General features: G+C 48.8%; 1 protein-coding gene across 1 annotated transcript in view; it reads left to right on the top strand.

Annotated features, from left to right (window-relative positions):
• Positions 1 to 20,053, top strand: part of LOC307143878 (ornithine aminotransferase, mitochondrial-like) — a 40,199-nt gene extending 20,146 nt beyond the window's left edge. Inside the window, exons 9-12 of the mRNA XM_079845696.1 lie at positions 3,444 to 3,557; positions 3,652 to 3,796; positions 17,010 to 17,275; positions 19,890 to 20,053. Coding sequence (XP_079701822.1) covers positions 3,444 to 3,557; positions 3,652 to 3,796; positions 17,010 to 17,173 — 423 coding nt within the window. The 3' untranslated portion in view covers positions 17,174 to 17,275; positions 19,890 to 20,053. The remainder of the gene's footprint in view (positions 1 to 3,443; positions 3,558 to 3,651; positions 3,797 to 17,009; positions 17,276 to 19,889) is intronic.
• Positions 20,054 to 25,417: the final 5,364 nt, after the last annotated feature.

The raw sequence follows: 25,417 nt of genomic DNA, 5'->3' as shown, positions 1-25,417 counted from the left end.
TCATGAACATTACAATAATCTACAGCTCATCAACATTACAATAATCTACAGCTCATCATCATTACAATAATCTACAGCTCATGAACATTACAATAATCTACAGCTCATGAACATTACAATAATCTACAGCTCATCAACATTACAATAATCTACAGCTCATCATCATTACAATAATCTACAGCTCATGAACATTACAATAATCTACAGCTCATCAACATTACAATAATCTACAGCTCATGAACATTAGAATAATCTACAGCTCATGAACATTAGAATAATCTACAGCTCATCAACATTACAATAATCTACAGCTCATGAACATTAGAATAATCTACAGCTCATCAACATTACAATAATCTACAGCTCATCAACATTACAATAATCTACAGCTCATCAACATTACAATAATCTACAGCTCATGAACATTAGAATAATCTACAGCTCATCAACATTACAATAATCTACAGCTCATGAACATTAGAATAATCTACAGCTCATCAACATTACAATAATCTACAGCTCATGAACATTACAATAATCTACAGCTCATCAACATTACAATAATCTACAGCTCATGAACATTACAATAATCTACAGCTCATGAACATTACAATAATCTACAGCTCATCAACATTACAATAATCTACAGCTCATGAACATTACAATAATCTACAACTCATCATCATTACAATAATCTACAGCTCATGAACATTACAATAATCTACAGCTCATCAACATTACAATAATCTACAGCTCATCATCATTACAATAATCTACAGCTCATCAACATTACAATAATCTACAGCTCATGAACATTAGAATAATCTACAGCTCATCAACATTACAATAATCTACAGCTCATGAACATTAGAATAATCTACAGCTCATCAACATTACAATAATCTACAGCTCATGAACATTACAATAATCTACAGCTCATCAACATTACAATAATCTACAGCTCATGAACATTAGAATAATCTACAGCTCATCAACATTACAATAATCTACAGCTCATGAACATTACAATAATCTACAGCTCATGAACATTACAATAATCTACAGCTCATCAACATTACAATAATCTACAGCTCATCAACATTACTATAATCTACAGCTCATCAACATTACTATAATCTACAGCTCATCAACATTACAATAATCTACAGCTCATCAACATTACAATAATCTACAGCTCATGAACATTACAATAATCTACAGCTCATCATCATTACAATAATCTACAGCTCATCAACATTACAATAATCTACAGCTCATCAACATTACAATAATCTACAGCTCATCAACATTACAATAATCTACAGCTCATGATCATTACAATAATCTACAGCTCATCATCATTATAATAATCTATAGCTCATCAACATTACAATAATCTACAGCTCATGATCATTACAATAATCTACAGCTCATCAACATTACAATAATCTACAGCTCATCAACATTACAATAATCTACAGCTCATGATCATTACAATAATCTACAGCTCATCAACATTACAATAATCTACAGCTCATCAACATTACAATAATCTACAGCTCATGATCATTACAATAATCTACAGCTCATCAACATTACAATAATCTACAGCTCATCAACATTACAATAATCTACAGCTCATCAACATTACAATAATCTACAGCTCATCAACATTACAATAATCTACAGCTCATGAACATTACAATAATCTACAGCTCATCAACATTACAATAATCTACAGCTCATGAACATTACAATAATCTACAGCTCATCAACATTACAATAATCTACAGCTCATGAACATTACAATAATCTACAGCTCATCAACATTACAATAATCTACAGCTCATGAACATTACAATAATCTACAGCTCATCATCATTACAATAATCTACAGCTCATCAACATTACAATAATCTACAGCTCATCAACATTACAATAATCTACAGCTCATCAACATTACAATAATCTACAGCTCATGATCATTACAATAATCTACAGCTCATCATCATTATAATAATCTATAGCTCATCATCATTACAATAATCTACAGCTCATCAACATTACAATAATCTACAGCTCATCAACATTACAATAATCTACAGCTCATCAACATTACAATAATCTACAGCTCATCAACATTACAATAATCTACAGCTCATGAACATTACAATAATCTACAGCTCATCAACATTACAATAATCTACAGCTCATGAACATTACAATAATCTACAGCTCATCAACATTACAATAATCTACAGCTCATCAACATTACAATAATCTACAGCTCATCAACATTACAATAATCTACAGCTCATGAACATTACAATAATCTACAGCTCATCAACATTACAATAATCTACAGCTCATGAACATTACAATAATCTACAGCTCATCAACATTACAATAATCTACAGCTCATCAACATTACAATAATCTACAGCTCATCATCATTACAATAATCTACAGCTCATGAACATTACAATAATCTACAGCTCATGAACATTACAATAATCTACAGCTCATCAACATTACAATAATCTACAGCTCATGAACATTACAATAATCTACAGCTCATCAACATTACAATAATCTACAGCTCATCAACATTACAATAATCTACAGCTCATCAACATTACAATAATCTACAGCTCATCAACATTACAATAATCTACAGCTCATGAACATTACAATAATCTACAGCTCATGAACATTACAATAATCTACAGCTCATCAACATTACAATAATCTACAGCTCATGAACATTACAATAATCTACAGCTCATCAACATTACAATAATCTACAGCTCATGAACATTACAATAATCTACAGCTCATCAACATTACAATAATCTACAGCTCATGAACATTACAATAATCTACAGCTCATCAACATTACAATAATCTACAGCTCATCAACATTACAATAATCTACAGCTCATCAACATTACAATAATCTACAGCTCATCAACATTACAATAATCTACAGCTCATCAACATTACAATAATCTACAGCTCATCATCATTACAATAATCTACAGCTCATCAACATTACAATAATCTACAGCTCATCAACATTACAATAATCTACAGCTCATGAACATTACAACAATCTACAGCTCATGAACATTACAATAATCTACAGCTCATCAACATTACAATAATCTACAGCTCATCAACATTACAATAATCTACAGCTCATGAACGACTCAACTCACTGTTCAGCGTTTGGCATTGAGAGCATGAGCTGTAATTTAGATATATTTTTAAGATGGTAGAATGCAGTTTTACAGATGCTAGAAACGTGGCTTTCAAACGAAAGATTGGTATCAAAGAGCACACCCAGGTTCACACACATTGGCACATATCAATCACACGTGTGTGTTGTTTTATCAGAAGCACTTCCTGATGTGTGTGTGTGTGTGTGTGTGTGTGTGTTTCAGGTGTCTGCTGTTCTGTGTGATGATGAGGTGATGTTGACCATCAAACCCGGAGAACACGGATCAACGTATGGAGGAAACCCTCTGGCCTGCCGCGTCGCCATCGCTGCTCTGGAGGTCAGTGTGTGTGTGCGCGTGTGTGAGTGTGTGTGTGTGAGTGTGTGTGTGTGTGTGCTTGTGCGCGGCTCATCATCGCTCTGGATCTCTGCAGGTTCTGGAGGAGGAGAATCTGGCTGCGAATGCTGAACAGATGGGTCAGATCCTGCGGGCCGAGCTCAACAAACTGCCCCGAGAGATCGTGAGCGGCGTGCGCGGGAAAGGCCTCCTCAACGCCATCATCATCAACGAGACCGAAGGTGAGCGGCAGAACCAGAACCACAACAAACCCGTCCAATCAGACGCTCACATGCCAGTCAATAAAGACACTAGAGACACTCTGAGCGATTACATGAGACAAGATTGGTGTGTTTGTGAGTGTGCATGAGTGTGTGTGAGTGTGTCTGAGTGTGAGTTTGTGCGAGAGTTTTTGTGTGCGTGCGAGAGTGAGTGTGCGTGCAAGAGTGTGCGTACGTGCGAGAGCGTGAGTGTGCGTGCGAGAGCGTGAGTGTGCGTGCAAGAGTGTGAGTGTGCGTGCGAAAGTGTGAGTGTGCGTGCGAGAGTCTGAGTGTGTGTGACTGTGAGTGTAAGTGTGCTTGAGAATGTGAGTGTACGTGCAAGAGTGTGAGTGTATGTGCGAGAGTCTGAGTGTGTGTGACTGTGTGAGTGTGAGTGTGCTTGAGAATGTGAGTGTGCGTGCAAGAGTGTGAGTGTGCGTGCGAAAGTGTGAGTGTGCGTGCGAGAGTCTGAGTGTGTGTGACTGTGAGTGTAAGTGTGCTTGAGAATGTGAGTGTACGTGCAAGAGTGTGAGTGTATGTGCGAGAGTCTGAGTGTGTGTGACTGTGTGAGTGTGCTTGAGAGAGTGAGTGTGAGGCTGCGTGCGAGAGTGTTAGTGTGCGTGTGAGAGTGTGAGTGTGAGTGTGCGTGCGAGTGTGTGTGCTTGCTAGAGTGTGTGTGTGCGAAAGTGTGAGTGTACGTGCGAGAGTCTGAGTGTGTGTGACTGTGTGAGTGTGCTTACGAGAGTGAGTGTGAGTACGTGCGAGAGTGTGAGTGTATGTGCGAGAGTGTGAGTGCGTGCGAGAGTTTGAGTGTGCGTGCGAGAGTGTGAGTGCGTGCGAGAGTTTGAGTGTGCGTGCGAGAGTGTGAGTGTGCGTGCGAGAGTGTGAATGAGAGTGTGAGTGTGCGTGCGAGAGTGTGAGTGTGCGTGCGAGAGTGTGAGTGTGCGTGCGAGAGTTTGAGTGTGCGTGCGAGAGTGTGAGTGTGCGTGCGAGAGTGTGTGAGTGTACATGTGAGTATGTGCGAAAGTGTGAGAGTGCGTGCGAGAGTGTTAGTGTGCGTACGAAAGTGTGAGTGTGCGTGCGAGAGTTTGAGTGTGCATGCGAGAGTGTGAGTGTGCGTGCGATAGTTTGATTGTACGTGCGAGAGTGTGTGAGTGTACATGTGAGTATGTGCGAAAGTGTGAGTGTGCGTGCGAGAGTTTGAGTGTGCATGCGAGAGTGTGAATGTACGTGTGAGAGTGCGTGCGAGAGTGTGAGTGTACATTTTAGTATTTGCGAGATTGCGAGTGTGCGTGTGAGAGTGTGAGTGTGCATGTGAGTGTACATGCGAGAGTGTGAGTGTGCGTGCGAGAGTGTGAGTGTACGTGTGAGAGTGTGCGTGCGATAGTGTGATTGTACGTGCGAGAGTCTGAGTGTGTGTGACTGTGTGAGTGTGCTTGAGAGTGTTAGTGTGCTTGCGAGAGTGTGGGTGTGAGTACGTGCGAGAGTGTGAGTGAGAATGCGTGCGAGAGTGTGAGTGCACGTGCGAGAGTGTGTGGGTGTACGTGCGAGAGTGTGAGTGTGTGTGCGAGACTGAGTGTGCATGCAAGAGTGTGTGAGTGTATGTGTGAGTACGTGCAAGAGTGAGTGTACATGCGAGAGTGTGAGTGTGCGTGCCAGAGTGTGAGTGTGCATGCGAGAGTGTGTGAGTGTACATGCAAGAGTGAGTGTACGTGCGAGAGTGTGAGTGTACGTGTGAGTACGTGGGACAGTGTGAGTGTAAGTGCGAGAGTGTGCGTGCGAGAGTGTGTGAGTGCGAGCGAGAGTGTGCATGCGAGAGTGTGAGTATACGTTTGAGTATGTGTGAGAGTGTGAGTTGGCGTGCGAGAGTGTGATTATGCATGCGAGTGTGAATGTACGTGTGAGAGTGTGATAGTGTGAGAGTGCGTGCGAGAGTGTGAGTGTACGTTTGAGTATGTGCGAGAGTGTGAGTGCGTGTGAGAGTGTGTGTGTACGTTTGAGTACGTGCGAGAGTGTGAGTGTGCGTGCGAGAGTGTGAGTGTACTTGTGAGTCCGTGCGAGAGTGTGCGTGCGAGAGTGTGAGTGTGCGTGCGAGAGTGTGAGTGTACGTGTGAGTCCGTGCGAGAGTGTGCGTGCGAGAGTGTGAGTGTGCTTGCGAGAGTGTGAGTGTACGTGCGAGAGTGTGTGAGTGTACGTGTGAGTACGTGCGAGAGTGTGAGTGTGCGTGCGAGAGTGTGAGTGTGCGTGCGAGAGTGTGAATGAGAGTGTGAGTGTGCGTGCGAGAGTGTGAGTGTGCGTGCGAGAGTGTGAGTGTGCGTGCGAGAGTTTGAGTGTGCGTGCGAGAGTGTGAGTGTGCGTGCGAGAGTGTGAGTGTGCGTGCGAGAGTTTGAGTGTGCGTGCGAGAGTGTGCGTGCGAGAGTGTGTGAGTGTACATGTGAGTATGTGCGAAAGTGTGAGAGTGCGTGCGAGAGTGTTAGTGTGCGTACGAAAGTGTGAGTGTGCGTGCGAGAGTTTGAGTGTGCGTGCGAGAGTGTGAGTGTGCGTGCGATAGTTTGATTGTACGTGCGAGAGTGTGTGAGTGTACATGTGAGTATGTGCGAAAGTGTGAGTGTGCGTGCGAGAGTTTGAGTGTGCATGCGAGAGTGTGAATGTACGTGTGAGAGTGCGTGCGAGAGTGTGAGTGTACATTTTAGTATTTGCGAGATTGCGAGTGTGCGTGTGAGAGTGTGAGTGTGCATGTGAGTGTACATGCGAGAGTGTGAGTGTGCGTGCGAGAGTGTGAGTGTACGAGTGAGAGTGTGCGTGCGATAGTGTGATTGTACGTGCGAGAGTCTGAGTGTGTGTGACTGTGTGAGTGTGCTTGAGAGTGTTAGTGTGCTTGCGAGAGTGTGGGTGTGAGTACGTGCGAGAGTGTGAGTGAGAATGCGTGCGAGAGTGTGAGTGCACGTGCGAGAGTGTGTGGGTGTACGTGCGAGAGTGTGAGTGTGTGTGCGAGACTGTGAGTGTGCATGCAAGAGTGTGTGAGTGTATGTGTGAGTACGTGCAAGAGTGAGTGTACGTGCGAGAGTGTGAGTGTGCGTGCCAGAGTGTGAGTGTGCATGCGAGAGTGTGTGAGTGTACATGCAAGAGTGAGTGTACGTGCGAGAGTGTGAGTGTACGTGCGAGAGTGTGCGAGTGTACGTGTGAGTACGTGGGACAGTGTGAGTGTAAGTGCGAGAGTGTGCGTGCGAGAGTGTGTGAGTGCGAGCGAGAGTGTGCATGCGAGAGTGTGAGTATACGTTTGAGTATGTGTGAGAGTGTGAGTTGGCGTGCGAGAGTGTGATTATGCATGCGAGTGTGAATGTACGTGTGAGAGTGTGATAGTGTGAGAGTGCGTGCAAGAGTGTGAGTGTACGTTTGAGTATGTGCGAGAGTGTGAGTGCGTGTGAGAGTGTGAGTGTACGTTTGAGTACGTGCGAGAGTGTGAGTGTGCGTGCGAGAGTGTGAGTGTACTTGTGAGTCCGTGCGAGAGTGTGCGTGCGAGAGTGTGAGTGTGCGTGCGAGAGTGTGAGTGTACGTGTGAGTCCGTGCGAGAGTGTGCGTGCGAGAGTGTGAGTGTGCTTGCGAGAGTGTGAGTGTACGTGCGAGAGTGTGTGAGTGTACGTGTGAGTACGTGCGAGAGTGTGAGTGTGCGTGTGAGAGTGTGAGTGTACGTGCGAGAGTATGAGTGTGCGTGCGAGAGTGTGTGAGTGTACGTGCAAGAGTGTGTGAGTGTACGTGTGAGTACTTGCGAGAGTGTGAGTGTACATAAGAGAGTGTGTGTGCGTGCGACAGTGTGTGTGTGTGTGTGTGTGAGAGTGTGTGAGTGTACGTGTGAGTACGTGCGAGAGTGCATGCAAGAGTGCGAGTGTACGTGTGAGATTGTGCATGCAAGAGTGTGAGTGTGAGTGCATGCGAGAGTGTGAGTGTACGTGTGAGTGTGTGTGAGAGTGTGAGTGTGCATGCAAGAGTGTGAGTGCTTGCGAGAGTGTGCCTGTACGTGCCAGAGTGTGTGAGTGTACGTGTGAGTACGTGCGAGAGTGTGAGTGTACGTGTGAGTGCGTTTTAGAGTTTGAGTGTGCTTGTGTGAGTGTACGTGCGAGAGTGTGATTGTACGTGTGAGTACGTGCGAGAGTGTGAGTGTACGTGGGAGAGTATGAGTGTGCGTGGGACAGTGTGAATGTGTGTGTGAGAGTGTGAGTGTACGTGCGAGTGTGTGAGTGTACGTGTGAGTACGTGCGAGAGTGCGAGTGTACGTGTGAGATTGTGAGTGTGCATGCGAGAGTGTGAGTGTGCATGCGAGAGTGTGAGTGTGAGTGCGTGCGAGAGTGTGAGTGGACGTGTGAGTGTGTGCGAGAGTTTGAGTGTGCATGCAAGAGTGTGAGTGCTTGCAAGAGTGTGCCTGTACGTGCGAGAGTGTGTGAGTGTACGTGTGAGTACGTGCGAGAGTGTGAGTGTACGTGTGATTGCGTTTTAGAGTGTGAGTGTGCTTGTGTGAGTGTACGTGCGAGAGTGTGAGTGTACGTGCGAGTGTACGTGTGAGTGCGTGCGAGAGTGTGAGTGTGCGTGCAAGAATGTGAGTGTACGTGCAAGAGTGTTTGAGTGTAAGTGCGAGTGTGAGTGTGCTTGCGAGAGTGTGAGTGTGCGTGCAAGAGTGTGAGTGTGCGTGCGAGAGTGTGAGTGTACATGCGAGAGTGTGAGTGTACGTGCGAGAGTGTGAGTGTACATTTGAGTGTGTGCGAGAGTGTGCCTGTACGTGCAAGAGTGTGTGAGTGTACGTGTGAGTACGTGCGAGAGTGTGAGTGTACATGCGAGTGTGAGAGTGTACGTGTGAGTGCGTTTAAGAGTGTGAGTGTGCTTGTGTGAGTGTACGTGCGAGAGTGTAAGGGTACTTGTGAGTACGTGCGAGAGTGTGAGTGTACGTGCGAGAGTGTGTGAGTGTACGTGTGAGTACGGTCGAGAGTGCATGCGAGAGTACGAGTGTACGTGTGAGATTGTGAGTGTGCGTGCGAGAGTGTGAGTGTGCGTGCGAGAGTGTGAGTGTGCGTGCGAGAGTGTGAGTGTGCGTGCAAGAGTGTGAGTGCGTGCGAGAGTGTGAGTGTACGTGTGAGTGTGTGCGAGAGTGTGAGTGTGCATGCAAGAGTGTGAGTGCTTGCGAGAGTGTGCCTTTACGTTTGAGTGTGTGCGAGAGTGTGCCTGTACGTGCGAGAGTGTGTGAGTGTACGTGTGAGTACATGCGAGAGTGTGAGTGTACGTGTGAGTGCGTTTTAGAGTGTGAGTGTGCTTGTGTGAGTGTACGTGCGAGAGTGTGAGTGTACGTGTGAGTACGTGCAAGAGTGTGAGTGTACGTGCGAGTGTGTGAGTGTACGTGTGAGTGCGTGCGAGAGTGTGAGTGTGCGTGCAAGAATGTGAGTGTACGTGCAAGAGTCTTTGAGTGTAAGTGCGAGTGTGAGTGTGCTTGCGATAGTGTGAGTGTGAGTGTGCGTGCGAGAGTGTGTGTGTGCGTGCGAGAGTGTGAGTGTACGTGCGAGAGTTTGAGTGTACATGCGAGAGTGTGAGTGTACGTTTGAGTGTGTGCGAGAGTGTGCCTGTACGTGCGAGAGTGTGTGAGTGTACGTGTGAGTGCGTTTAGAGTGTGAGTGTGCTTGTGTGAGTGTACGTGCGAGAGTGTGAGTGTACGTGTGAGTACGTGCGAGAGTGTGAGTGTACGTGCGTGTGTGTGAGTGTACTTGTGAGTGCGTGTGAGAGTGTGCTTGTGTGAGTGTACGTGCGAGAGTGTGAGTGTACGTGTGAGTATGTGCGAGAGTGTGAGTGTACGTGTGAGAGTGTGAGTGTACATGTGAATACGTGCGAGAGTGTGAGTGTACGTGCGAGTGTGTGAGTGTACGTGTGAGAGTGTGAGTGTGTGAGTGTACATGCGAGAGTGTGTGAGTGTACGTGTGAGTACGTGCGAGAGTGTGAGTGTGCGTGCGAGAGTGTGAGTGTACGTGCGAGAGTGTTTGAGTGTACGTGCGTGATTGTGCGTGTGAGAGTGTGAGTGTACGTGCGAGAGTGTGAGTGTGCATGCGAGAGTGTGTGAGTGTACATGTGAGATTGTGAGTGTGTGTGTGCGAGTGTACGTGCAAGAGTGTGTGAGTGTACGTGTGAGATTGTGAGTGTGCATACGAGAGTGTGAGTGTACGTGCGAGAGTGTGAGTGTGCATGCGAGTGTGTGAGTGTGCTTGCGAGAGTGTGATTGTACGTGCGGAGAGTGTGTGAGTGTACGTGTGAGTGCGTTTTAGAGTGTGAGTGTGCTTGTGTGAGTGTACGTGCGAGAGTGTGATTGTACGTGTGAGTACGTGCGAGAGTGTGAGTGTACGTGCGAGAGTATGAGTGTGCGTGGGACAGTGTGAATGTGTGTGTGAGAGTGTGAGTGTACGTGCGAGTGTGTGAGTGTACGTGTGAGTACGTGCGAGAGTGCGAGTGTACGTGTGAGATTGTGAGTGTGCATGCGAGAGTGTGAGTGTGCATGCGAGAGTGTGAGTGTGAGTGCGTGCGAGAGTGTGAGTGGACGTGTGAGTGTGTGCGAGAGTGTGAGTGTGCATGCAAGAGTGTGAGTGCTTGCAAGAGTGTGCCTGTACGTGCGAGAGTGTGTGAGTGTACGTGTGAGTACGTGCGAGAGTGTGAGTGTACGTGTGATTGCGTTTTAGAGTGTGAGTGTGCTTGTGTGAGTGTACGTGCGAGAGTGTGAGTGTACGTGCGAGTGTACGTGTGAGTGCGTGCGAGAGTGTGAGTGTGCGTGCAAGAATGTGAGTGTACGTGCAAGAGTGTTTGAGTGTAAGTGCGAGTGTGAGTGTGCTTGCGAGAGTGTGAGTGTGCGTGCAAGAGTGTGAGTGTGCGTGCGAGAGTGTGAGTGTACGTGCGAGAGTGTGAGTGTACGTGCGAGAGTGTGAGTGTACATTTGAGTGTGTGCGAGAGTGTGCCTGTACGTGCAAGAGTGTGTGAGTGTACGTGTGAGTACGTGCGAGAGTGTGAGTGTACATGCGAGTGTGAGAGTGTACGTGTGAGTGCGTTTAAGAGTGTGAGTGTGCTTGTGTGAGTGTACGTGCGAGAGTGTAAGGGTACTTGTGAGTACGTGCGAGAGTGTGAGTGTACGTGCGAGAGTGTGTGAGTGTACGTGTGAGTACGTGCGAGAGTGCATGCGAGAGTACGAGTGTACGTGTGAGATTGTGAGTGTGCGTGCGAGAGTGTGAGTGTGCGTGCGAGAGTGTGAGTGTGCGTGCGAGAGTGTGAGTGTGCGTGCGAGAGTGTGAGTGTGCGTGCAAGAGTGTGAGTGCGTGCGAGAGTGTGAGTGTACGTGTGAGTGTGTGCGAGAGTGTGAGTGTGCATGCAAGAGTGTGAGTGCTTGCGAGAGTGTGCCTTTACGTTTGAGTGTGTGCGAGAGTGTGCCTGTACGAGCGAGAGTGTGTGAGTGTACGTGTGAGTACATGCGAGAGTGTGAGTGTACGTGTGAGTGCGTTTTAGAGTGTGAGTGTGCTTGTGTGAGTGTACGTGCGAGAGTGTGAGTGTACGTGTGAGTACGTGCGAGAGTGTGAGTGTACGTGCGAGTGTGTGAGTGTACGTGTGAGTGCGTGCGAGAGTGTGAGTGTGCGTGCAAGAATGTGAGTGTACGTGCAAGAGTCTTTGAGTGTAAGTGCGAGTGTGAGTGTGCTTGCGATAGTGTGAGTGTGAGTGTGCGTGCGAGAGTGTGAGTGTGCGTGCGAGAGTGTGAGTGTACGTGCGAGAGTTTGAGTGTACATGCGAGAGTGTGAGTGTACGTTTGAGTGTGTGCGAGAGTGTGCCTGTACGTGCGAGAGTGTGTGAGTGTACGTGTGAGTGCGTTTTAGAGTGTGAGTGTGCTTGTGTGAGTGTACGTGCGAGAGTGTGAGTGTACGTGTGAGTACGTGCGAGAGTGTGAGTGTACGTACGTGTGTGTGAGTGTACTTGTGAGTGCGTGTGAGAGTGTGCTTGTGTGAGTGTACGTGCGAGAGTGTGAGTGTACGTGTGAGTATGTGCGAGAGTGTGAGTGTACGTGTGAGAGTGTGAGTGTACATGTGAATACGTGCGAGAGTGTGAGTGTACGTGCGAGTGTGTGAGTGTACGTGTGAGAGTGTGAGTGTGTGAGTGTACATGCGAGAGTGTGTGAGTGTACGTGTGAGTACGTGCGAGAGTGTGAGTGTGCGTGCGAGAGTGTGAGTGTACGTGCGAGAGTGTTTGAGTGTACGTGCGTGATTGTGCGTGTGAGAGTGTGAGTGTACGTGCGAGAGTGTGAGTGTGCATGCGAGAGTGTGTGAGTGTACATGTGAGATTGTGAGTGTGTGTGTGTGAGAGTACGTGCGAGAGTGTGAGTACGTGCGAGAGTGTCAGTGTATGTGTGAGAGTGTGAGTGTACGTGCGAGAGTGTGAGTGTGCATGCGAGTGTGCGAGTGTACGTGCAAGAGTGTGTGAGTGTACGTGTGAGATTGTGAGTGTGCATACGAGAGTGTGAGTGTACGTGCGAGAGTGTGAGTGTGCATGCGAGAGTGTGAGTGTGCTTGCGAGAGTGTGATTGTACGTGCGAGAGTGTGTGAGTGTACGTGTGAGTACGTGTGAGAGTGTGAGTGTAAATGCGAGTGTGTGTGTGTACGTGTGAGTGTATGCGAGAGTGTGAGTGTGCATGCGAGATTGTGAGTGTGCGTGCGAGAGTGTGAGTGTACGTGCGAGAGTGTGAGAGTACGTTCAAGAGTGTTTGAGTGTAAGTGCGAGAGTGTGATTGTACATGCGAGAGTGTGTGAGTGTACATGTGAGTACGTGCGAGAGTGTGAGTGTACGTGCGAGTGTGTGTACGTGTGAGTGTGTGCGAGAGTGTGAGTGTACGTGCGAGTGTGTGTGTGTACGTGTGAGTGTGTGCGACAGTGTGAGTTTGTGCGAGAGTGTGAGTGTACGTGCGACTGTGAGGGTGCGTGTGAGAGTGTGAGTGTACGTGCGAGAGTGTGTGAGTGTACTTGTGAGATTGTGAGTGTGTACGTGCGAGAGTGTGAGTGTGCATGCGAGTGTACGTGCGAGAGTGTGTGAGTGTGCATGCGAGAGTGTGAGTGTACGTACGAGAGTGTGAGTGTGCGTGTGAGTACGTGCGAGAGTGTGAGTGTGCGTGCGACAGTGTGAGTGTGTGTGTGTGTGAGAGTGTGAGTGTACGTGCGAGAGTGTGAGTGTACATGCGACAGTGTGAGTGTGCGTGCAAGAGTGTGAGTGTGAGTGCGTGCGAGAGTGTGAGTGTACGTGTGAGTGTGTGCGAGAGTGTGAGTGAGCTCAACAAACTGCCCGAGAGATTGTGAGTGGCGTGCGCGGGAAAGGCCTCCTCAACGCCATCATCATCAACGAGACCGAAGGTGAGAGGCAGAGCAAGAACGACCTTTGTGTCCGAACTGGAGTAGAACATCCACAGCTGCCCGCTAACATCTACAGGTGCCCGCTAACATCTACAGGTGCCCGCTAACATCTACAGGTGTAGACTACAGATTCTCTCTCTCTCTCTCCTGTGCTGATCACTCTGTCTCTCACTCTCTCTCTCTCTCTCTCTCTCTCTCTCTCCTGTGCTGATCACTCTGTCTCTCACTCTCTCTCTCTCTCTCCTGTGCTGATCACTCTGTCTCTCACTCTCACTCTCTCTCTCTCTCTCTCTCTCTCTCTCTCACTCTCTCTCTCTCTCTCTCTCTCACTCACTCTCTCTCTCTCTCTCTCTCTCTCTCTCTCTCTCTCTCTCTCTCTCTCTCTCTCTCTCTCACTCTCTCTCTCTGTATAAAAGGCTCTGACATTTCAGGGTGCCTTCCCCTTTAAGACTCTTATTCTGTGGTGACGGAAGAGAATGTGTGGTTAGCGTTAGATATAGCGGGTATGGAAACGAGTTCAAGTTTAACGACATCATTTAGCCTACGTATCTGTGCTGTGCAGCTTCCTTAGTCCCTACTGAACAATCCAGCTTCCAATGTTCATGCGTTGAGTTAATGACGGAAAGTAAGTGACTGCTACTTTGCTGTGTTAATGTTTCTATTGTAGAAATTATTATGCATTATCATGTGCCAGCGTGATGAGTGAGATTTATAGTGATAGAACAATGTTTATGCTGTAAAACACTGTAGGAAATAATAAGTTAACTAGTGTGAGCCTTCTGATATATAAGTTTCATCGTTACGTTTATAATATTGAGTTAAGGGAATTAATATCGTGCTCACGAGACCATGTGCAGACGCTGTTTGAGTAGTAGCCTTGTCTGGCCAGAAGATGTCGCCATTGCTCCTTTTGTAAACCTTTTCTAATACAGTTTAATGTGAACTGGTCAGTGAAATAGGTGAAGCGCTTTATATTTCTCCAAGTAGTAATATTCATGTTTATGTAATTGTAGATTATGTTCTAAGGGGCATAGTAATGTTTATTGAGATATTTATGTTAGATGAACCTGATTTGTATTATATGTGTGGATATATTCTTTACGTTGCATAGAAATGTATGTACTGGAACTGTTTAGATGGCAGTACCTAATGGTGATTTATTTGTTTTATTATCCGACTATAATGACAATACTGGATATTGGAATGTTCTGATGAGCACTGCTGAAGTCCAATACAATCTAAAGAAGAAAGAATATCTCCTCGTCTTTATTCCTGTATTCTGACCGATACACCATCCTAGATTAGGATCTACTAGATTACCTCTTTTACACTCTCTCTCCTGTGCTGATCACTCTGTCTGTCTCTTTCTCTTTCTCTCTCTCTCTCTCTCTCTCTCTCTCTCTCTCTCTCTCTCTCTCTCTCTCTCTCTCTCTCACTCTCTCTCTCTCCTGTGCTGATCACTCTGTCTCTCACTCTCTCTCTCTCTCCTGTGCTGATCACTCTGTCTCTCTCTCACTCTCTCTCTCCTGTGCTGATCACTCTCTCTCTCTCTCTCTCTCTCTCTCTCTCTCTCTCTCTCCTGTGCTGATCACTCTGTCTCTCACTCGTTTCTGAAGAACACTGCACTCAGTGAGGACATCGTCACCTTCACAGTAAAAGCTAGATTACAAGTTCTTCCTGCCAGACTCAACCTTTCCATCTGGTTTCCTGCAACCCAGGTCCCTCACTGTCTACATCACACCACAGAACAGATCACTGAGACACACACACACACACACACACACACACACACACACACACACACACACACACACACACACACACACACACACACACACACACACACACACACACAGATCACTGAGACACTGCCACACACACACACACACACACACAGATCACTGAGACACTGCCACACACACACACACACACACACAGAGATCACTGAGACACTGCCACACACACACACACACACACACACACACACACACACACACTCACACAGATCACTGAGACACTGCCACACACACACACTCACACAGATCACTGAGACACTGCCACACACACACACACACACACACAGATCACTGAGACACTGCCACACACACACACACACACACACACACACACACACTCACACAGATCACTGAGACACTGCCACACACACACACACACACACACAGATCACTGAGACACTGCCACACACACACACACACACACACACTCACACAGATCACTGAGACACTGCCACACACACACACACACTCACACAGATCACTGAGACACTGCCACACACACACACACACTCACACAGATCACTGAGACACTGCCACACACACACACACACTCACACAGATCACTGAGACACTGCCACACATTCTGAACGGCTGCCATGTTTATAAGGGAATGTACATCGCACGCCACGACAGAATAGTGGACCTTATAGTCAGAGGCGTATCAACACATCTCTCACCTTCAGTAAAAACACATAAACACTCTAGTGTAAAAGCATCCATGTTCCAGCATGGCAATGGTAACTCTGATGCTTTCTCACATCTGTCTGCTAACACACCAGATGTGCCTGTGGTGAATGAGGAGCTCAGTGAGGTGTTCGTTCTGGAGGTGGCATGACCTTTGACCCTAGCATGGAGGAAGCCTTTATGACCAAGTTCATTAAATACCAGCCACTCTTAAACACCATCTCAGAGATCGGTTATCGGGGCAGACGACTGGTGTTCATATTCGGCAGCTTAGGACACACACATAGGCTGGTGGTAAGAGGACTTCAACAACTTGGGATGCCCAAAAAGAGCAAACGGCTGGCGAAGTCCTGTGCCCTGTGTGCTATCATAGGCAGTGTGTGTGTGTGTGTGTGTGTGTGTGTGTGTCTGCTATCATAGGCAGCGCCACATATGAGGAGACGCTGCTACTGATACCCATAACCCCTGAGAGATGTGAAGATCTGTGTGTGTGTGTGTGTGTGTGTGTGTGTGAAGATCTGTGTGTGTGTGTGTGTGTGTGTGTGTGTGTGTGTGTGTGTGTGTGTGTGTGTGTGTGTGTGTGTGTGTGTGTGTGAAGATCTGTGTGTGTGTGAAGATCTGTGTGTGTGTGTGTGTGTGTGTGTGTGTGTGTGTGTGTGTGTGTGTGTGTGTGTGAAGATCTGTGTGTGTGTGTGTGTGTGTGTGTGTGTGTGTGTGTGTGTGTGTGTGTGTGTGTGTGTGTGTGTGTGTGTGTGTGTGTGTGTGTGTGTGTGTGTGTGTGTGTGTGTGAAGATCTGTGTGTGTGTGAAGATCTGTGTGTGTGTGAAGATCTGTGTGTGCCACTGGGCCATGATTTTGTACATGTAATTTGACTGCACCTATAATGTTTATGTCCCTGTACATCATTTCTTTTAAGTGGACTTTTAAATTGTTAAAATGTGTGTGTGTGTGTGTGTGTGTGTGTGTGTGTGTGTGTGTGTGTGTGTGTGTGTGTGTGTGTGTGTGTGTGTGTGTGTGTGTGTGTGTGTGTGTGTGTGTGTGTGTGTGTGTGTGTGTGTGTGTGTGTGTGTGTGTGTGTGTGTGTGTGTTGGGTAGGTTTAGGGGCAGTGTAAGGGGAAAGAAAATACTGTTTGTACGGTATAAAAACCATTACACCTATGTAATGTCCTCACATTTCACAAAAACAAACATGTGTGTGCATGAGTGTGTGAGTGTGTGTGTGAGTGAGTGTGTGTGTGTGAGTTCATGAGTGTGTGTGTGTGTGTGTGTGTGTGTGTGTAATAATCTACTTCTAATCTTTTGATCTCTTAGATTATGATGCCTGGCGGGTGTGTCTGCGTCTCCGTGACAACGGCCTGCTAGCCAAACCCACGTTACATGGTGACATCATCAGACTTGCCCCGCCCCTCATTATAAAAGAAGATGACGTCAGAGAGTGTGTGGACATCATCAGCAGGACCGTCATGTCGTTTTAAATCATTAGGCTTGTTTGAGATGCGGCTGCAGTGAGGGCAGGAGTGAGGGCAGGAGTGAGGGCAGGAGTGAGGGCAGGAGTGAGGGCAGGAGTGAGGGCAGGAGTGAGGGCAGGAGTGAGGGCAGGAGTGAGGGCAGGAGTGAGGGCTGGAGTGAGGGCAGGAGTGAGGGCAGGAGTGAGGGCAGGAGTGAGGGCTGGAGTGAGGGCAGGAGTGAGGGCAGGAGTGAGGGCAGGAGTGAGGGCAGGAGTGAGGGCTGCAGTGAGGGCAGGAGTGAGGGCTGGAGTGAGGGCAGGAGTGAGGGCTGGAGTGAGGGCAGGAGTGAGGGCAGGAGTGAGGGCTGCAGTGAGGGCAGGAGTGAGGGCTGGAGTGAGGGCAGGAGTGAGGGCTGGAGTGAGGGCTGGAGTGAGGGCAGGAGTGAGGGCTGGAGTGAGGGCAGGAGTGAGGGCAGGAGTGAGGGCTGCAGTGAGGGCAGGAGTGAGGGCTGGAGTGAGGGCAGGAGTGAGGGCTGGAGTGAGGGCTGGAGTGAGGGCAGGAGTGAGGGCAGGAGTGAGGGCAGGAGTGAGGGCTGGAGTGAGGGCAGGAGTGAGGGCTGGAGTGAGGGCTGGAGTGAGGGCAGGAGTGAGGGCTGGAGTGAGGGCAGGAGTGAGGGCTGGAGTGAGGGCAGGAGTGAGGGCTGGAGTGAGGGCTGGAGTGAGGGCAGGAGTGAGGGCAGGAGTGAGGGCAGGAGTGAGGGCTGGAGTGAGGGCAGGAGTGAGGGCTGGAGTGAGGGCTGGAGTGAGGGCAGGAGTGAGGGCTGGAGTGAGGGCTGGAGTGAGGGCAGGAGTGAGGGCTGGAGTGAGGGCTGGAGTGAGGGCTGGAGTGAGGGCAGGAGTGAGGGCTGGAGTGAGGGCAGGAGTGAGGGCTGGAGTGAGGGCAGGAGTGAGGGCAGGAGTGAGGGCAGGAGTGAGGGCTGGAGTGAGGGCAGGAGTGAGGGCAGGAGTGAGGGCAGGAGTGAGGGCAGGAGTGAGGGCTGCAGTGAGGGCAGGAGTGAGGGCTGGAGTGAGGGCAGGAGTGAGGGCTGGAGTGAGGGCAGGAGTGAGGGCAGGAGTGAGGGCTGCAGTGAGGGCAGGAGTGAGGGCTGGAGTGAGGGCAGGAGTGAGGGCTGGAGTGAGGGCTGGAGTGAGGGCAGGAGTGAGGGCTGGAGTGAGGGCAGGAGTGAGGGCAGGAGTGAGGGCTGCAGTGAGGGCAGGAGTGAGGGCTGGAGTGAGGGCAGGAGTGAGGGCTGGAGTGAGGGCTGGAGTGAGGGCAGGAGTGAGGGCAGGAGTGAGGGCAGGAGTGAGGGCTGGAGTGAGGGCAGGAGTGAGGGCTGGAGTGAGGGCTGGAGTGAGGGCAGGAGTGAGGGCTGGAGTGAGGGCAGGAGTGAGGGCTGGAGTGAGGGCAGGAGTGAGGGCTGGAGTGAGGGCTGGAGTGAGGGCAGGAGTGAGGGCAGGAGTGAGGGCAGGAGTGAGGGCTGGAGTGAGGGCAGGAGTGAGGGCTGGAGTGAGGGCTGGAGTGAGGGCAGGAGTGAGGGCTGGAGTGAGGGCAGGAGTGAGGGCTGGAGTGAGGGCAGGAGTGAGGGCTGGAGTGAGGGCAGGAGTGAGGGCTGGAGTGAGGGCTGGAGTGAGGGCTGGAGTGAGGGCAGGAGTGAGGGCAGGAGTGAGGGCAGGAGTGAGGGCAGGAGTGAGGGCAGGAGTGAGGGCAGGAGTGAGGGCAGGAGTGAGGGCAGGAGTGAGGGCTGGAGTGAGGGCAGGAGTGAGGGCAGGAGTGAGGGCAGGAGTGAGGGCTGGAGTGAGGGCAGGAGTGAGGGCAGGAGTGAGGGCAGGAGTGAGGGCAGGAGTGAGGGCTGCAGTGAGGGCAGGAGTGAGGGCTGGAGTGAGGGCAGGAGTGAGGGCTGGAGTGAGGGCAGGAGTGAGGGCAGGAGTGAGGGCTGCAGTGAGGGCAGGAGTGAGGGCTGGAGTGAGGGCAGGAGTGAGGGCTGGAGTGAGGGCTGGAGTGAGGGCAGGAGTGAGGGCTGGAGTGAGGGCAGGAGTGAGGGCAGGAGTGAGGGCTGCAGTGAGGGCAGGAGTGAGGGCTGGAGTGAGGGCAGGAGTGAGGGCTGGAGTGAGGGCTGGAGTGAGGGCAGGAGTGAGGGCAGGAGTGAGGGCAGGAGTGAGGGCTGGAGTGAGGGCAGGAGTGAGGGCTGGAGTGAGGGCTGGAGTGAGGGCAGGAGTGAGGGCTGGAGTGAGGGCAGGAGTGAGGGCTGGAGTGAGGGCAGGAGTGAGGGCTGGAGTGAGGGCTGGAGTGAGGGCAGGAGTGAGGGCAGGAGTGAGGGCAGGAGTGAGGGCTGGAGTGAGGGCAGGAGTGAGGGCTGGAGTGAGGGCTGGAGTGAGGGCAGGAGTGAGGGCTGGAGTGAGGGCTGGAGTGAGGGCAGGAGTGAGGGCTGGAGTGAGGGCTGGAGTGAGGGCTGGAGTGAGGGCAGGAGTGAGGGCTGGAGTGAGGGCTGGAGTGAGGGCAGGAGTGAGGGCAGGAGTGAGGGCAGGAGTGAGGGCTGGAGTGAGGGCAGGAGTGAGGGCTGGAGTGAGGGCTGGAGTGAGGGCAGGAGTGAGGGCTGGAGTGAGGGCAGGAGTGAGGGCTGGAGTGAGGGCTGGAGTGAGGGCAGGAGTGAGGGCAGGAGTGAGGGCAGGAGTGAGGGCAGGAGTGAGGGCTGGAGTGAGGGCAGGAGTGAGACAAGTGCAGCGAGCCGGACAGTTCTCTCTTCTCGTAGTGGATCAGAACCTGCGAGATCAGAGGCGGATATCGCCGGATTCACACTCGTGCGCTTTGTTGCTGATAAACTGGATGTAATTTAAGTTCTGTTACTTTTATATGAAAATAAATATTATGAACAAGACACCCAAAGTTTTTGTTATTTATTTCCATTCGAAAGACGTGTTTATCAATCATTTTTACTTTAATTAGGCATACATACATGTTTGTATATATATATATTTTTTTTATAAATATGACAACAATCACATAACCCACAGAGAGATCGCCTTTGTTAGAGAGTTTGGGAATATTCACACATAAAAACATGATATCAGAGTTTTAAAATCAAACATTTTGAAAAAGAACCATAAATCACGGTTGTTTAAACCAATAAGCATTAAGCTGTGTCGTCAGCAAGTCGTTTCCCATCATGCTTTTGCTCCGCGCAGTCTGTGGAGAGCAGCTGCGCTCGACTGCAGAATCCCACACATCCGCCTTTCGCTCGCCAGAGTTTTTTGACATACGTCGGCATGACATCAGAGCAAGGCGGACCGCCCTCGGACACTTTTCTAACCGGAATGCATCTCGCGCTGATCACCGGTGATCGGTTCTGCGCAGATTTCGCTCATCTCAAACAAGCCTATTATCATCATCATCATCATCATCATCATCAGATTCACTGAAACTGAAGCAACAGTGACGGACAGATGCTGTTGCCATGGAAACAGATCAGTCAAGCATCTTCACTAGCGAGTGAGAGTCCAAACTGAACATCGACTGAATAAACAGAAAGTTCCACTGTTTGAGAAACTCAATAAAGATCCCACAGCTCTGATATAATCATGTTTCCATATGAAGCTCAATAAAGACTGACCAACACTCATCATATCTTCTGCTTCTGGAGGATTTCAGTCTGCTATTATTTTCTCTTATTATCACTTCTGTTCAGTCTATGTCATGTTCATAATGTTGCAAATTGTTGTGCAGCTCGTGGTTAGATTAGTGCATTATAATGTTTGTTCATCATATAGAAATAATCGTTTTATTATGAGACATTTTGTGATTATCATTGAATGTTGTCAGTGCTGGATTCGCTCTAGTGTTGATGCGCCAATGTAAATATATATATTGGATTAGGTTGTCATGATTGACAGGTGAGGTGTGGCTCCTCCCCCTCTGCGAGTTGACCAATGAGCCCACGGACACATGAACGCGCACAGCTGAGATGAAGCGCGTGGATTCTGCGATGATGAGGAAAGTTTCCTCAGGAATCCGCTGATTATGACGGTGAGTCGTTTATTAAATCTGGTTATTATGACTTTATGTGAAATAATGAGTGACAAACTGATGAAAAGATGAAGAAATGTTTGTCTTTGAAATGATAGCCAGCTTGAAATATCAATCAGCGTATCGATTCTCTAAATGCATTTAATTTTTAATCTATTTATTTTTTGCTAATGCAAAAAACACAGTTGACATGTTTATAATAAACTTTTATGTATAATACACAACATTAACAAAACACCCAATGTAAAAATGTTATTTATACTTTTGAATACAAAATTAAGGCATTGCAAATTACTGAAGATGAAAGGGAGTTAAAACACTTTTTAAATTCTATATTAAAAACAAGAAAAAATGTTTAGCTGTTGGTGAATATTTGTTGATGCAAGATTTGTAAAGTCAATAAATTAATTTGTAACTGTTTTGACGAATGCTGGTCTTGAGCTCCGCCCCTTACATTCAGACCCGCCTCCTTTTGATAATCCATTTCATTTGGACGTAGATCACAAAACAGAAGATCTGACGCTAAAGGGCTTTCCTCCTCTAGTGTGCCGTATATCGAGTGAAGCGCTTCAGGAAGAACAAATGTAGGCGGGGCTTGAGTGTGTCTGTGGGGAATTGATTGGAAGGTCGTGGTTTGCTATTGGTGGATCTCATGTGAGTGACAGGTGGCCCCGCCCTCGTCATCAGAGAAGAGATGAAGTTATTCTGACTCAAGATTATTAACACAATAACCATAAATCATTGAGAATCAACACTGCAATATTCCATAAAAGAAAACAAGTGATTTGTTATCTAACGCTGCCATCTTTTGGTCCCATTCATCCCTGACCCTGAGGAAGACTTCAGATCATGTTCTGGATGAATACAGTGATGGACAGAAAGTCTGTCTTCACGAATCTGGCCTTTATTTGTACCTTTAAAGGGATAATTCATCCAAACATTATTTAAATAACATGAGTTAACCAGACAACATTGACGCGCTCAGATCCTCCTCATGCCATGAGAAGCTCCGGGTTGGAACATCATCAGAGCGGCTTCTGTGCTTTTATAAGAATCATAAATATGTTGTGGAGGGTTCTGGTGTGTGATGGTCATAGCAGCTCAAACGCAGAGGCCTCTGGGTAATGAATTGTGTTTTATGATCTTGGCTTGACTGGGATGTTCTGTTATTGCAGAAAGCGCGTGTTTGGCTCCGATCTGATTTACATTCGTTCTCCTGACGGAAGAGTTTGGATCCCGTGTGATTATATCTTGGGAACCAAATAAAAACCTTTCTGTTTAGTTTTTACAACTATGAAATATCATTCTCAGATTTTTCTGGGAAGCAAAAACGTTCCTGTATTGATATCCTTCCAGTGAATATCCGACTGTTTCCGAGGCTTTGTTATTGTTCTGTCGTCATGGAAACAGACGCTCAGGGGCCACTACAAACCAAAAGATAATCAGTCTTCCTTTTTCTTCTCATATTAAATGAATATTACATTTAAGTTGTTATGCAACTGACCTGAAGTAATGAGCAGTCTGAAAGATGAACTGACTTCTGCAGTTCAACGAAAGTGTCCTGTGTCAGTGCTGTGTCAGTGCTGTGTCAGTGCTGTGTCAGTGCTGTGTCAGTGCTGTGTCAGTCCTGTGTCAGTCCTGTGTCAGTGCTGTGTCAGTGCTGTGTCAGTGCTGTGTCAGTGCTGTGTCAGTGCTGTGTCAGTGCTGTGTCAGTGCTGTGTCAGTGCTGTGTCAGTGCTGTCAGTCCTGTGTCAGTGCTGTGTCAGTGCTGTGTCAGTGCTGTGTCAGTGCTGTGTCAGTGCTGTGTCAGTGCTGTGTCAGTCCTGTGTCAGTGCTGTGTCAGTCCTGTGTCAGTGCTGTGTCAGTGCTGTGTCAGTCCTGTGTCAGTGCTGTGTCAGTGCTGTGTCAGTGCTGTGTCAGTGCTGTGTCAGTCCTGTGTCAGTGCTGTGTCAGTGCTGTGTCAGTGCTGTGTCAGTCCTGTGTCAGTGCTGTGTCAGGGCTGTGTCAGTGCTGTGTCAGTGCTGTGTCAGTGCTGTGTCAGTCCTGTGTCAGTGCTGTGTCAGTCCTGTGTCAGTGCTGTGTCAGTGCTGTGTCAGTCCTGTGTCAGTGCTGTGTCAGTGCTGTGTCAGTGCTGTGTCAGTCCTGTGTCAGTGCTGTGTCAGTGCTGTGTCAGTGCTGTGTCAGTGCTGTGTCAGTCCTGTGTCAGTCCTGTGTCAGTGCTGTGTCAGTCCTGTGTCAGTGCTGTGTCAGTGCTGTGTCCTGTGTCAGTGCTGTGTCAGTGCTGTGTCAGTCCTGTGTCAGTGCTGTGTCAGTGCTGTGTCAGTGCTGTGTCAGTCCTGTGTCAGTGCTGTGTCAGTGCTGTGTCAGTGCTGTGTCAGTGCTGTGTCAGTCCTGTGTCAGTCCTGTGTCAGTGCTGTATCAGTCCTGTGTCAGTGCTGTGTCCTGTGTCAGTGCTGTGTCAGTGCTGTGTCAGTCCTGTGTCAGTGCTGTGTCAGTGCTGTGTCAGTGCTGTGTCAGTCCTGTGTCAGTGCTGTGTCAGTGCTGTGTCAGTGCTGTGTCAGTCCTGTGTCAGTGCTGTGTCAGTGCTGTGTCAGTGCTGTGTCAGTCCTGTGTCAGTGCTGTGTCAGTCCTGTGTCAGTGCTGTGTCAGTGCTGTGTCAGTGCTGTGTCAGTCCTGTGTCAGTCCTGTGTCAGTGCTGTGTCAGTCCTGTGTCAGTGCTGTGTCAGTGCTGTGTCAGTCCTGTGTCAGTGCTGTGTCAGTCCTGTGTCAGTGCTGTGTCAGTGCTGTGTCAGTGCTGTGTCAGTGCTGTGTCAGTCCTGTGTCAGTGCTGTGTCAGTGCTGTGTCCTGTGTCAGTGCTGTGTCAGTGCTGTGTCAGTGCTGTGTCAGTGCTGTGTCCTGTGTCAGTGCTGTGTCAGTGCTGTGTCAGTCCTGTGTCAGTGCTGTGTCAGTCCTGTGTCAGTGCTGTGTCAGTGCTGTGTCAGTCCTGTGTCAGTGCTGTGTCAGTGCTGTGTCAGTGCTGTGTCAGTGCTGTGTCAGTCCTGTGTCAGTGCTGTGTCAGTGCTGTCAGTGCTGTGTCAGTGTTGTGTCAGTGCTGTGTCCTGTGTCAGTGCTGTGTCAGTCCTGTGTCAGTGCTGTGTCAGTCCTGTGTCAGTGCTGTGTCAGTGCTGTGTCAGTCCTGTGTCAGTGCTGTGTCAGTGCTGTGTCAGTGCTGTGTCAGTCCTGTGTCAGTGCTGTGTCAGTGCTGTGTCAGTCCTGTGTCAGTGCTGTGTCAGTGCTGTGTCAGTGCTGTGTCAGTGCTGTGTCAGTCCTTTGTCAGTGCTGTGTCAGTGCTGTGTCAGTGCTGTGTCAGTGCTGTGTCAGTCCTGTGTCAGTCCTGTGTCAGTGCTGTGTCAGTCCTGTGTCAGTGCTGTGTCAGTGCTGTGTCAGTGCTGTGTCCTGTGTCAGTGCTGTGTCAGTGCTGTGTCAGTCCTGTGTCAGTGCTGTGTCAGTGCTGTGTCAGTGCTGTGTCAGTCCTGTGTCAGTGCTGTGTCAGTGCTGTGTCAGTGCTGTGTCAGTGCTGTGTCAGTCCTGTGTCAGTGCTGTGTCAGTGCTGTGTCAGTGCTGTGTCAGTCCTGTGTCAGTGCTGTGTCAGTCCTGTGTCAGTGCTGTGTCAGTGCTGTGTCAGTGCTGTGTCAGTGCTGTGTCAGTCCTGTGTCAGTCCTGTGTCAGTGCTGTGTCAGTCCTGTGTCAGTGCCGTGTCAGTGCTGTGTCAGTCCTGTGTCAGTGCTGTGTCAGTGCTGTGTCAGTCCTGTGTCAGTGCTGTGTCAGTGCTGTGTCAGTGCTGTGTCAGTGCTGTGTCAGTGCTGTGTCAGTCCTGTGTCAGTGCTGTGTCAGTGCTGTGTCAGTCCTGTGTCAGTGCTGTGTCAGTGCTGTGTCAGTGCTGTGTCCTGTGTCAGTGCTGTGTCAGTGCTGTGTCAGTCCTGTGTCAGTGCTGTGTCAGTCCTGTGTCAATGCTGTGTCCTGTGTCAGTGCTGTGTCAGTGCTGTGTCAGTGCTGTGTCAGTCCTGTGTCCTGTGTCAGTGCTGTGTCAGTCCTGTGTCCTGTGTCATTGCTGTGTCAGTGCTGTGTCAGTGCTGTGTCAGTCCTGTGTCAGTGCTGTGTCAGTGCTGTGTCAGTGCTGTGTCAGTCCTGTGTCAGTGCTGTGTCAGTCCTGTGTCAGTGCTGTGTCAGTG

Source organism: Gobio gobio (assembly GCF_949357685.1).
Source record: "Gobio gobio genome assembly, chromosome: 20".
Taxonomy (NCBI): domain Eukaryota; kingdom Metazoa; phylum Chordata; class Actinopteri; order Cypriniformes; family Gobionidae; genus Gobio; species Gobio gobio.
Note: the sequence above shows the minus strand (reverse complement) of the source record. Positions and strands in the feature narration are given on the sequence as shown.